The sequence below is a fragment of the Lineus longissimus genome, chromosome 15, assembly GCF_910592395.1.
Source record: "Lineus longissimus chromosome 15, tnLinLong1.2, whole genome shotgun sequence".
NCBI lineage: Eukaryota > Metazoa > Nemertea > Pilidiophora > Heteronemertea > Lineidae > Lineus > Lineus longissimus.
The window spans coordinates 10,844,494-10,855,919 of record NC_088322.1 but is presented as its reverse complement, the minus strand read 5'-3'; the positions used below and the strand labels follow the sequence as shown (position 1 = coordinate 10,855,919).

The following is an 11,426-nucleotide window of genomic DNA, read 5'->3' as shown; positions in this document are numbered from 1 at the left end:
ATTGGCTGATTTAAAAAAAAGATATACCAATTTTATTAGATTGCTTTTTGCCATATTTCTACCGCTGAGAAATCGATATTCGACCAGGCCCATCTCCGCTGACAGGCCTGAGGGAAAAGAGGGCCATTTTCAAGAAGTGTCTCGTACCGAAAGGGTTAAAAGTCGAGTGGCTTTGAGAATGTTCCAGCAGGAAACTTATCGTGCAGCTGTTACTGTCTAGAAATCCTTCGCCTACTCGAAATTCTATAACTAACTTGGCTGACAATTTCTGAAGTCGACAACTTCATCAAACCGAGCCTCTCATCGGCTTAAACATTACCCATTGCAGGCTAACATGCTTTGGACACGCTTATCATCGACGTTTAAGGTCAAGATCCAAATACAGGCATTTGCCAATATAACGCCGGAATCGAGACTACACTGCTGCCCATTAAAAATACAACTTTACATGCAAATGCAATGGAAGTATTTTTGAATGCTTTTTTTCTTCCTAATATGCATCACATGGAGCCTTAACGTTTTGGCTGTCTGAAAATTCACATGAAACTGTGGGTACACGTTGAATTCGCAATATCATTCACAACACTGCACACGACAGAGCGACAGTATCATTTAGATTATTTCTTCAATTTCTACATCGGTAAGGTATATGCGACATCTTCCCCAAAAAAAAACTTTGTATCTCCTAGCGCCTTGCCCACTTACAGAAAATCACCACCTTAAAATCTTCTCTGAATCTTCTGCACGCGACAAAGTAGATGATAAAATTCGCGCACTGATAAATCTTATAGAACAGCATAGCTACCATCTGTGACATGCCATATTGCCTGTTTTGTTCCGGAGACAACACTTTAGACGCTGAGGCAAAATCCCAGAAGGTCACGTGGATGAGATATGGAGTCGAACAGATGAGAAACGTGATGGTTGCTAGGGCAACCAAGGTCACAACAGCCGTATCGTCACTAAAATTTCCACTGCCGGTCATGGCGCTGCTCTCTTTTCTTCTCCTTCTGATGCCAACAATAATACATATGTTGAAGCCAATGATAATTGCAAACGGAAGTATTGCAATCAGTGTTACATGGGCTAATTCATACCCCCAAGCGACTAAACGAGGAACGTCGAATTTACACGCAAAACTCCCGAATGCGACGTCCGTGTTTTTCTTCTGATAGATGACGTGTGGCAATGCCCAGATCCCGAAAAAAAGTACATTAACGGCCTGGAAGCGCTTCACAGAGGTCAACGTACAAATGACTGCAGCTTTGAGCGGGAAAATTACGGCGATGAACCGAGAAAAGGTCATCAGGACAACTGTGTACGCCTTCATGTTGATGACGCTGTACCCGAAAAACATCACCTCAGCGCAGAATGCGTTGCCTACCTTGGCAACCTTCTCAGGGAATACTGTCATTAGGTGGGTTTGCAAATCAACAGTGAGGTATGCTATTCCCCACATGGCGAGGAAACGAAGGTAGAGACAGGACGAGCTGGCCCTGTATCGGTGCTGTGACAATACGACGATAATTAGTAAGTTGCCGGTGAAACCTAACGAAAGGAAAATCGGCGGTAGATAGTATCCTATGATGATGTCAGTCGCTGACAGCTCCTGCTGGGGAGATGTGGTAGACGCACTTTCTTCCGATCTTCTCATCCTGTTTATGATCTCTGCCACATACTTGGTTAGTTTTATTTCCAATTACACACTAGGCACTGGGTGTCGCAACCCATACAACGACAGAACACAAAGAACGAATGTCAGTGGTGTAGCTCTCCTTGTCATCAACACAATATCAATTTCTCTGCCGCTACATTCTTGTTCTTCTGTAGCTGCTCTCGGAGGCGTCATTCTCTTATATATGCATGCAGTCGCTGAATAATGCTTATAACAAAATATTTCGTACCGCACGCTGCACGTTACCGAAATGAAACACTATCGCGATGTGATATTAAACTCCACATTGTATCTTGTATTTTTCACCCGACTGGTGTTTTATTCATTTTGGCGACTCCTCTGTCAACTGCGATTCTGGCGCCTTTTCTATTTTGTATTCATTTGACCTCAGATCGACTCTTGAATTACACATGCCTGCCGTTTAGGGATGACGTCAAATGCACGTGCTTGGCATCACGTGATCATAACAAATTATCTAGGACTATCGGGGCTTGCTGCTTTGATATGTAACATGCATGATTGCTGGTCATTCTTGACCGTAAGAAAAGTTAACGAATCGAATTAGCTCATAGACATTTACGTTCAAAATGGCAAGCAGAACTGATCGTCTCATTCGTCATTCGTGCCGTCATCCTGTGAGACGATCGGGTACCACTCCATTCATCTATGTCATCCAGCGTGATATACATTTGTTACATTGTATTGGATCTGCGCCAATAGACACGAGTTTTTATTTTCGGATGCACGTTCTTGTGACGCGTCATAAACATAATATAATGGCATAATCGAATATAAAATGCTCTATTAGGTGAAACGCTGAAAAGAAATATCGCCCTTGCCTTACCCAAGGGAGAACTGGAAACTCTGAAGCTGTCGTTGTAGGATGGTTTATAGGCTACCCATACAATGTGCGTCATGTAACTTTTGCTGGTCAGCATCAGACAGCTGGTGGCTCGGCTTTGCGATTAGCTTCACTTGGCCAGAATGAAAAATCAATATGAAGTATATACCACAAATTTCTTAGAATATACGTCGTCGAAATCAGGGCTCAAAGTCCAGTTGCGATTACGGTTTATGAGTTTGCCTGTCGCTTACCACTTTGACCGTTCGCAAAAAGATCTAGGTTAACAGTGTAGAATTAAACCGCAGCGACACATGCAGGCGTGGATTCAAGGGGTTGGACGCCTTGACAGGTTTAATGCACGCCCGCGGTAGATGCTGGAGCCCCCCCCCCCCCCCATCGAAACATTCTGGATCCGCGCCTGCACACGATAACCTGAAAGGTGCCACATAAACATTCCGGGGATTTATCATAATGCGCATAAATAATCATTTTCGTTTATTTTCTAAACACAAGACACGGTTTTCGCATCTAAGAGATAACAAATTACATTGAGCAATGAGTATCGAACTTGTGCGTCCCACCGCCTGTACCGAGGAAGTTTACTACGCCGACGAAAGTCATGGGTGACTGGGACCGGGAACAAATAAACCACAGTTAAATGGCCATGAATTATGATGGCTGACGCGTCGGGAGTATAAAACTGCGGAATCACTAGGTTTGCCCGCCATGTACGGAGTTAGTAAAATGCGGCCGCCTAGTTCAACCAGTCAAAATGTCCATTCGGCGCTCAATCAATGGATTAGTTGTGTCTTTATTATTAGGACCATTGTACTTTTCGCCAATGGCTCAAGGATATTTCGGGTAAGCTTAGTTTTTAGTAATTAGTTATTAAACCTTGTCCATCCTTTTTCAGTCATAAACTTTTTTTGACTGTTACCTCCTTCGCCGGCGAACTGTGTGCGAAAATAAATCACTCATGTACGCTTCGATTCGCGAACTTTTCAGAAAGAAATAATATTCTCACGAAATCCGCGAAAATAAAACGCCTTTGAAATTGTTGCGGTGAAGAAGCTTTTTGTGAACCAGTAAGTTTCCGCATCGCTCACGAACTCGATATAATAACGAATTAGCGAGTTTTCATTCATCCTGTTTGGAGAAGTTGCGGTCCTGCTGGATACCGTTTTTGTACAAAAAAACAACTTGTTTTATGCCCAAGTTGGCCCTTTAAAGATGCATTGTTCATCGCCCATGCTTCAACACTCTGACTTTCCTTCTTTTAATTCTTTTTTTAAATTTCGACTCGTTGAACCACAAGTCAACTTTGCAGTCGTTTCGTCGCCAAGTAGCAAGCTCGCAGCTCGGCAATGCCTAGCCGTATAGTTTCATGGCCACTGCATGCGATTTCGAAAACGCACGCGATGCGATTTTGTTATTTTCTGCCAAACTGCACACTCAAACACCCAAACAATAGATTTATTTCTGCGATTACTTTGCCCTGTGCGATTCAAGGAATATCGGTTGCAGTGGAACAGATTGGCAAAGTATCCTTCAAAGAACTGTGAAGAGACGGGACTTATTGAAACCCACGCCGGTCTAGAAGTTCGAAATATCCTAGGATAGGATGTGCTGGGAACAACGGATTCAACTATGCGCTTTTATTTCTTAACTATTGACGGCCAACGGTAATTACAGAACAATATACCAGAATCTGTTAGAATACAATAGGGCCGGACACTTTTTCCTTTCTTTTTCTTCACCGGTTTTTCATCCAGATTTGTCCATACGAATCTCGGTTCTCCCGCCAACTCAGCTGTGTTCTAGCCACTACTTTATTAGCCTCAAGAGCAAACCTGATTGGAGCCTTCGTCAAGGGATCCTTTGTGCAAAGGATTATATCATATCAAACATTTATGCGATTTTAATAGCCATATTTCGATCAATCTAAACGGACCACCAGTCACTGATCTGGAAAAAAGATTGTATGATTCCAAATATCATACCCATAATAAGACGTTTTCATAAATCTTTGAAGATATCCTCAGCCTTTTTGTCTTTTATCTACTACCGAATCCTAATAGGAAGAGAATAATCTACCAAACACGTTGTGAGCATAATATTCCTCCACCTTTCCAGACTGACAGCCCGGAAGGGTTTGTATTTTCTCCAGAGTGAGCGCATTGGTTCGATACCAGGATCCGCGCTCAGCAACAACGCCAAACCAGGCCCTTGTAAACATCTAAGTTTACGTGGAAAGCAGCGGCGACTGTGCAAGCGGGAACCTGGGATAGGACATAGTCTAATCGAAGCGGCAAGGCTGTCAGCATGGGCCTGCCAGGACCAGTTTAAAATGGAACGATGGAATTGCTCAATAGGGAAACACAGGTTGAACATACTAAAGCGAGGTAAGATTCTGATTTACATTTGAAGGCAATCTCCACTCAGACATGGTGATCTTCAGAAAATTCACTCTGCCATTATTGGCGTCAATGCTGTTGACGTCTTCACAGTACGTTTAACATAATTAGACTGGACGTGGAACATTCTAAAAAATGCATGCACTTCGTTTTTAAAAGCAGAAGAGTTTCGTCCTAAAATGTTTGAAATGACTATGACCACGAGCATAGCCTCTGAAAGTCTTATATATGGCCCACTCTAAATCACTAACGCAAATGCAGACAGGGTCGGATCGACGTCATCAACTAATTCTAGTTCCGGTCATGCAACAAGAGGATAATTTGAAAGAAAACAATAATTGCTCACGTGACCGGATTATAAAATGATATCGCTATACGCATATATATCATGCCGTCATTGTCCAATGAGTAAAAATACTTATGATACAAATGAGATTTTGATTTATCACACCCTACCGATGTCTAGTACACCCAAGTTTGAAAAGTTGATTAAACTTGTGACACGTGTTGAGCCACAATTCATATAGAGAGTTAGAATCCTGCCTCTCCGTATTTCAGCAGTGACCATTAAATCAGTCTACCATTAGACAAGCAAATTATATTTTTCGCCTTAATGTACTCGAGGCGACACAAATGATATTGAAAAACTCGTAACAAAAATTGGAAATTTACCAAACATTGGGCACATGAAGCTGAGAGCGATAGCTTTTTTGGGAACCAACGTTGCCCAATAAAACCTACTCGGTTGCAGACAGAAGTTCTGAAAATTTAAATTGCAATTGTGCAATATCAAATGCAGCAGGTAATGACATCAAGCAAAGCGGAAACAAAACGTATCGATCTCAGCTGCATGTGGCCGGAATTGGGTAAACATTTTGAATATCATGGGAGTTGATTGATAATGGGTGATATGAATAAAGACTAGCGAATGCTTTTACTTCAATTTTGTACAGAAAGGCCTAGTGTAAATGTACGTGAAGTTTTAGAAAAAAGCATTTGCTCGTCTTTACTCATATCACCCAATGAGTATTTTTGGTGTGACCTATTACTTGTTAGCTGCCTTGTCATTCTCTGAGCATCAGGAGCATTAGGCCTTTATATGAATAAGTGTATGTATCACAATCACGTAGCACGTTGCACAACTAGAATGTCGAGAAAATAGACATTCAATTTGTTCTTACATGTTAGTGGAATTTATGTAACCAAAACCGCTTAAACTGTCTCGTTGTGTGGCAAGACACCCGTAACCTTCTACTAATCAAGCACTTTACATTCACTTCCAACTCAATTTTATTGCAGCAATAGCAATTTCGGTGCTTTATGACAGTCTACCAACTCGGTTCGGCTCCGACAGTTTTTATCAAACTGCGGCAGTAATCCCTCCGCCTTGTGTCACCGCCCGGTGGGTTTAGGGCATGTGAGCGCAAACTGTTTACACCTAGACTCAATCTCATATTATCCCGTTTAGTAGTCCCAGGGTTCGCATCGGTGGCTAGTGCCGATTCAGACAGCAATCAGGATCGTTTAAGAAGCGGTCGTAAATTGTTGTTGTATCACTGGACCAACACCAGATGGACGAGACACTGCAACAATACTTCCATAAAATGTCCACTAATGCAATTTCGACAACGCAATTTCGACAACCGGATTTTTTTCTGGAACCTGTTGCACGCATTCACTTAACTGATGTACAGCTACAAGCCAAACAGTAACTTTTTGTGTGTTGGCAATAATCTTCCCTGTTAAATCATCATCCATTGTCCAATACTCCGAAGCGTTGCCTTCCATTCTTGTTAGCAGGTTGCAACTTTGCACACTGTGCTAAGAAGATTTGGTAGGCCACTGAATGTGAGGGCTTGTGGTCCGTCAATTTTCTTGTTGCTAAGGTTCGAAGAGGGGTTATATTTTCGATTGCAAATGGCTGCACTAACGTGTGGAAATACTCGTCATGATACTTTCTCAATTCGATTGCAGGAATGACCGCTAGTACAACACATTGCAATGGATTCAGGCCTCACTTCGAAAGAGACTTTGTGCATGATTTCTCCAAAAAGAGGCTTTGTGCATGATTTCTCCAAAATGTTATTTGTGACATCTCAGGTTCCTTTCAGGTTTCAAAGAGACCGCTTTCCTCTATGCCATATCGTCCGCGGGTCTCGTGCACACATTCGCCAGGGCGTGCAGCAGCGGAAGGCTGGACAGATGCACGTGTGGCAAGACCAAAAACAAAAATACGGAAACGTGGAAGCTCGGAGGTTGTGGAGACAATATTAAGTTTGGGACACGTTTCAGTCGACGGTTTTTGAAAGCTCGCGACACAGACTCAAACTCTGAGGACTTTCGAGCAAAGATTGATGAGCACAATACAAATGTTGGACTAAGAGTAAGCAACTTAACAATTACATGTAGTTTCTTCAAAACATCAAGAACGAGTTACATTGTAGAAGAAAAAAATAGCTTGCATTTTCTAAAACAGATGGTTTTACACTCAGTGAAATGAGTTCAACATTAATTGCTTGACATCTACCGTTAGAAGTACATGTAGTACAGCGGCGATATTGGCGACCATAGCAATGCATTTGGTGGCATGTGAACAAATGTAATGTCATTTGAGAATCTCTACTGAGAAAAGCGTTAGAGGTTATCCATTACTTTCATTGTTGGATTGCACTTGGATACATTCCTTGGGTTTGATTATATTAATTTTTCTCCTCCCAAACCCAGATGAGAACAGTGTCACAACCAGAAGGTCGGGATAAAGTCATTTTAACACATGCAACATTCGGTTTTAAGGCAAAGTCAAATGATTCAGGGCAGCTTCTTGATTTCTTGCGAATTCGTGATTGCCATTCGATGATCCTATGAAACGACCTGTTGGTGAAAAACAGCTCCGATCATTTCAAACGCCAACCTGTCTATCTTTCTGCTCGTTTCAGATAGTCAAAAAGAATATTCAAAAGGTCTGTCGATGTCACGGAGCTTCTGGATCATGTTCAATCAAGACGTGCTGGAAACAGTTAGCTCCCTTCGTCAGTACGGCTGAACTTGTTAAGGAAAAATACGACGCGGCAACTTTAGTTAAAACGGATATGAATAGTGCGCAAAAGATGCCTATGAGTATGATTGCACTGAGGAAGACGGAGAATGGCGAAGATGTGGAGGAGGGTGTGCCCCTTCCCACTGAACTCGTGTTTTCGGAAAGGTCTCCGAGTTTTTGTAAAAATGGTCGCTACTCTTTCGGCACTCAAAGCCGGCGTTGTGAGAAGACGTCCAATTGTGGAGTGATCTGTTGCGGAAGAGGATATAATTCTCAGATCCGGACGGTTTTCAAGCCATGTAACTGTCGCATGCATTGGTGTTGTGAACTTAAGTGCGATAACTGTACTTTTCAAGAGGACCATTTTCTTTGTAAATAAGGGAGACGCTTCTCCCTCTTTCTCTTATTCACCTGTTTGGTGTGACGCGATGGGCTGCTAATCTTTGAAAAGAGAGGTAAATGGCCCTAAATATATTTGAAAGAAATTAGACTAATTCTGATAAACGCATGTTAATTAAGGGCTATGTGGACTAAGTTAATACTATCGCCATTGGTTTTAGAGATACTGTATTTAGTTTAGTTACAACCAAGCTTACCAAATAGTGAAGTGAATAGAATTACAATAATACAGAACGTTCTGATGAAAGAAAACCTGACGTTCTTTGAGAACCTGCACAAAGGTTACATACTGTTCATTTAAAGTTGCTGTTCAGAGATACTGGTATGTGATTTAGGAATATGAACGCGTTCGTCAATTCAGTTAATTTGAACATGACCCCGGAAGACTGATTTGTAGCCTCACAATTTACTGTTAAGTGGCTGTCGTAATGGCGCGCAACCTCATCTGCCCTCGCTATTTCTACGATAGAATACTAAAATTATAGTGATATACTTAGCGTAATGGATAATCTTACAATCTCCCACCCTTCATTTTTTAACTTGGTAACTCTTAAATTCACTCCAAAACCTCCATATATACGTCTCCAAGGGTCTAATCTCTTTTCCTGTGTAAGTTCAAATTTTAAAAATGTTTTCAAACGCACAAGATGCTGCAAGATTGGGACTTGTCACATGGACTGTTTTTGAACAGGATGATCGGCTTCCTTTAGCAAACTGTAACATCTCCATTGGCTATTCTGGTTGTGCGCTTGTCAGCTACGCTTATCAGTTAATCACATACTCCTGTATATTCCTCTCCATCGATTTTTGACAAGAACACGAGTTAAGTTAAAGAAAATAAATCGAGAGCGAGAGATCGGCCATTGCTAATTATGCGCATATTAATTCAAATATGACGTCACTGATAAAACATGAAAACATCATTGGGATATCCGAGGTATCAGACTGAACCCGATTAATTGCCTTTGGCCCGGAATATCACGAAACCGCAGGTCTCGCGCCTTTCCTAACCGAAAACAATAACAAGGATAAATGTTTTCCTCATTTTTTGTCTTTGAAGGTGCAACCAATATCCCTGTGACTAGTATAAACAATCTTCCACACCATTCGTGTGAAAAATACAAGATAAGAGTTTGAGTTTTGTATTACATCGCGATGGTGTTTAATTTCTATTGTTCAGTAACGTGCAGTGTTGGTAAGAAATGTTAAAACATCATATTCGGCGACTGCGTGCATATATAAGAGAACAACGCCTCCAATAGCAGCTGCAGAAGAACAAGAATTTAGCGACAGGGAAATTCATATTGTTTTGAAGATAAGGAGAGCTACACCAGAGAAGTATGGACTTAATATGCGGATTTCGCATCCCTTACGATAAGCTTTCTCACTGGTCACTCATCGTTCAGCACCGATATCGCCCGCGGTCGACTCTCACACACTCACACACTCACACAAACCAGCAACTTTACATTTCTATTTCAACAGTATCACAATTCTACTTTCTATAGCAGAAAAACACATCTGAATTCGATTACGTAGTAAAATTATAATATTTTACAAACTGATTTGCATCTTTTCTCAGTTGCTTTCTTCACCAGTACTCTTGAATTAAAATATCCGACTCCACTTGGGTAATAGGCCAAGGCATTAATCTTAACTAATCATAATATACTTCAAGACAATCATTTGAAGTCTGATTCGTGCTAAGTTCGTGAACTTGAAATAATTAGGCAGCTTTTGCGACCTGTACGAAGAGCTTCAAATGAAGAATTACGAAGTTTGTAAATGTTATCGACGACGGTTTTTTAAGAATTCCCTGGCACCACGTCGTGCTAAAGCAAAAAGCTTATTCACGGGTGACGCGTGGCACTAGATGACATCGCTGAACTACGGTAATTGTCTGTTTTCCAGTTGTAAGGGTTGCGACACCTAGTGCCTAGTGTGTAATTCCAACTGAAATCGCACAGTCAGTTGCAAAGGTCACACGCGCGATGAGAAGATAGGAAAAAGTATGTCTACCACATCTCCCCAGCAGGACTTGTCGGCCACCGACATCATCATAGGATAATATCTACCGCCGATTTTCCTTTCGTTAGGTTTCACCAGCAACTTACTGATTATCGTCGTATTGTCACAGCACCGATACAGGGCCAGCTCGTCCTGTCTCTACCTTCGTTTCCTCGCCATGTGGGGAATAGCATTCCTGACTGTTGATTTGCAAACCCACCTAATGACAGTATTCCCTGAAAAGGTTGCCGAGGTAGGCAATGCATTCTGTGCTGAGGTGATGTTTTTTGGGTACAGTGTCACCAACATGCAGGCGTACACAGTTGTCCTGATGACCTTTTCTCGGTTCATCGCCGTAGTTTTCCCGCTCAAAGCTGCAGTCATTTGTACGTTGACCTCTGTGAAGCGCTTTCAGGCCGTTAATGTCCTTTTCTTCGGGATCTGGGCTTTGCCACACGTCATCTATCAGAAGAAAAACACGGACGTCGCATTCGGGAATTTTGCGTGCAAATTCGACGTTCCTCGTTTAGTCGCTTGGGGGTATGAATTAGCCCATGTAACACTGCTTGCAATACTTCCGTTCGCAATCATCATTGGCTTCAACATATGTATTATTGTTGGCATCAGAAGGAGAAGAAAGGAAAGCAGCGCCATGACCGGCAGTGGAAATTTCAGCGACGATACGGCTGTTGTGACCTTGGTTGCCCTAGCAACCATCACGTTTCTCATCTGTTCGACTCCATATCTTATCCATGTGACCTTCTGGGATTTTGCCTCAGCCTTCAAAGTGTTGTCCCCGGAACAAAACAGGCAATATGGCATGTCACAGATGGTAGCTATGCTGTTCTATAAGATTTACCAGTGCGTGAATTTTATCATCTACTTTGTTGCGTGCAGAAGATTCAGAGAAGATTTTAAGGTGGTGATTTTCTGTAAGTGGGCGAGGCGCTAGGAGATACAGAGTCTATTTTTTGGGGAAGATGTCGCTTATACCTTACCGATGTCGAAATTTAAGAAATATTTAATCTAAATGATACTGTCACACTGTCG

The 11,426-nt window shown here is 41.9% G+C and overlaps 2 protein-coding genes across 2 annotated transcripts; one reads left to right on the top strand and one right to left on the bottom strand.

Annotated features, from left to right (window-relative positions):
* Positions 1-685: 685 nt before the first annotated feature.
* Positions 686-1,654, bottom strand: LOC135499424 (C-C chemokine receptor type 1-like). The gene has a single exon (XM_064790167.1). The coding sequence runs from the start codon at positions 1,652-1,654 to the stop codon at positions 686-688; it is 969 nt and encodes a 322-aa protein (XP_064646237.1).
* Positions 1,655-3,203: 1,549 nt separating this feature from the next.
* On the top strand, positions 3,204-9,880 carry LOC135499706 (protein Wnt-9a-like). The gene is made up of 4 exons (XM_064790636.1): positions 3,204-3,380; positions 4,653-4,921; positions 7,045-7,316; positions 7,870-9,880. Exons 1-4 carry the CDS (start codon positions 3,292-3,294, stop codon positions 8,347-8,349), a joined length of 1,110 nt encoding a protein of 369 aa, XP_064646706.1. The 5' UTR covers positions 3,204-3,291; the 3' UTR covers positions 8,350-9,880.
* The last annotated feature ends 1,546 nt before the right edge of the window (positions 9,881-11,426 follow it).

Excerpts from the sequence above, each read along its gene's own strand:
- LOC135499424 (XM_064790167.1), bottom strand. The coding sequence starts at position 1,654 with ATGAGAAGATCGGAAGAAAGTGCGTCTACCACATCTCCCCAGCAGGAG.
- LOC135499706 (XM_064790636.1), top strand. The coding sequence starts at position 3,292 with ATGTCCATTCGGCGCTCAATCAATGGATTAGTTGTGTCTTTATTATTA. Across the intron at positions 3,381-4,652 it reads ATGGCTCAAGGATATTTCGG|ACTGACAGCCCGGAAGGGTT; the intron begins GTAAGCTTAGTT and ends CCACCTTTCCAG. Across the intron at positions 4,922-7,044 it reads GTTGAACATACTAAAGCGAG|GTTTCAAAGAGACCGCTTTC; the intron begins GTAAGATTCTGA and ends GGTTCCTTTCAG.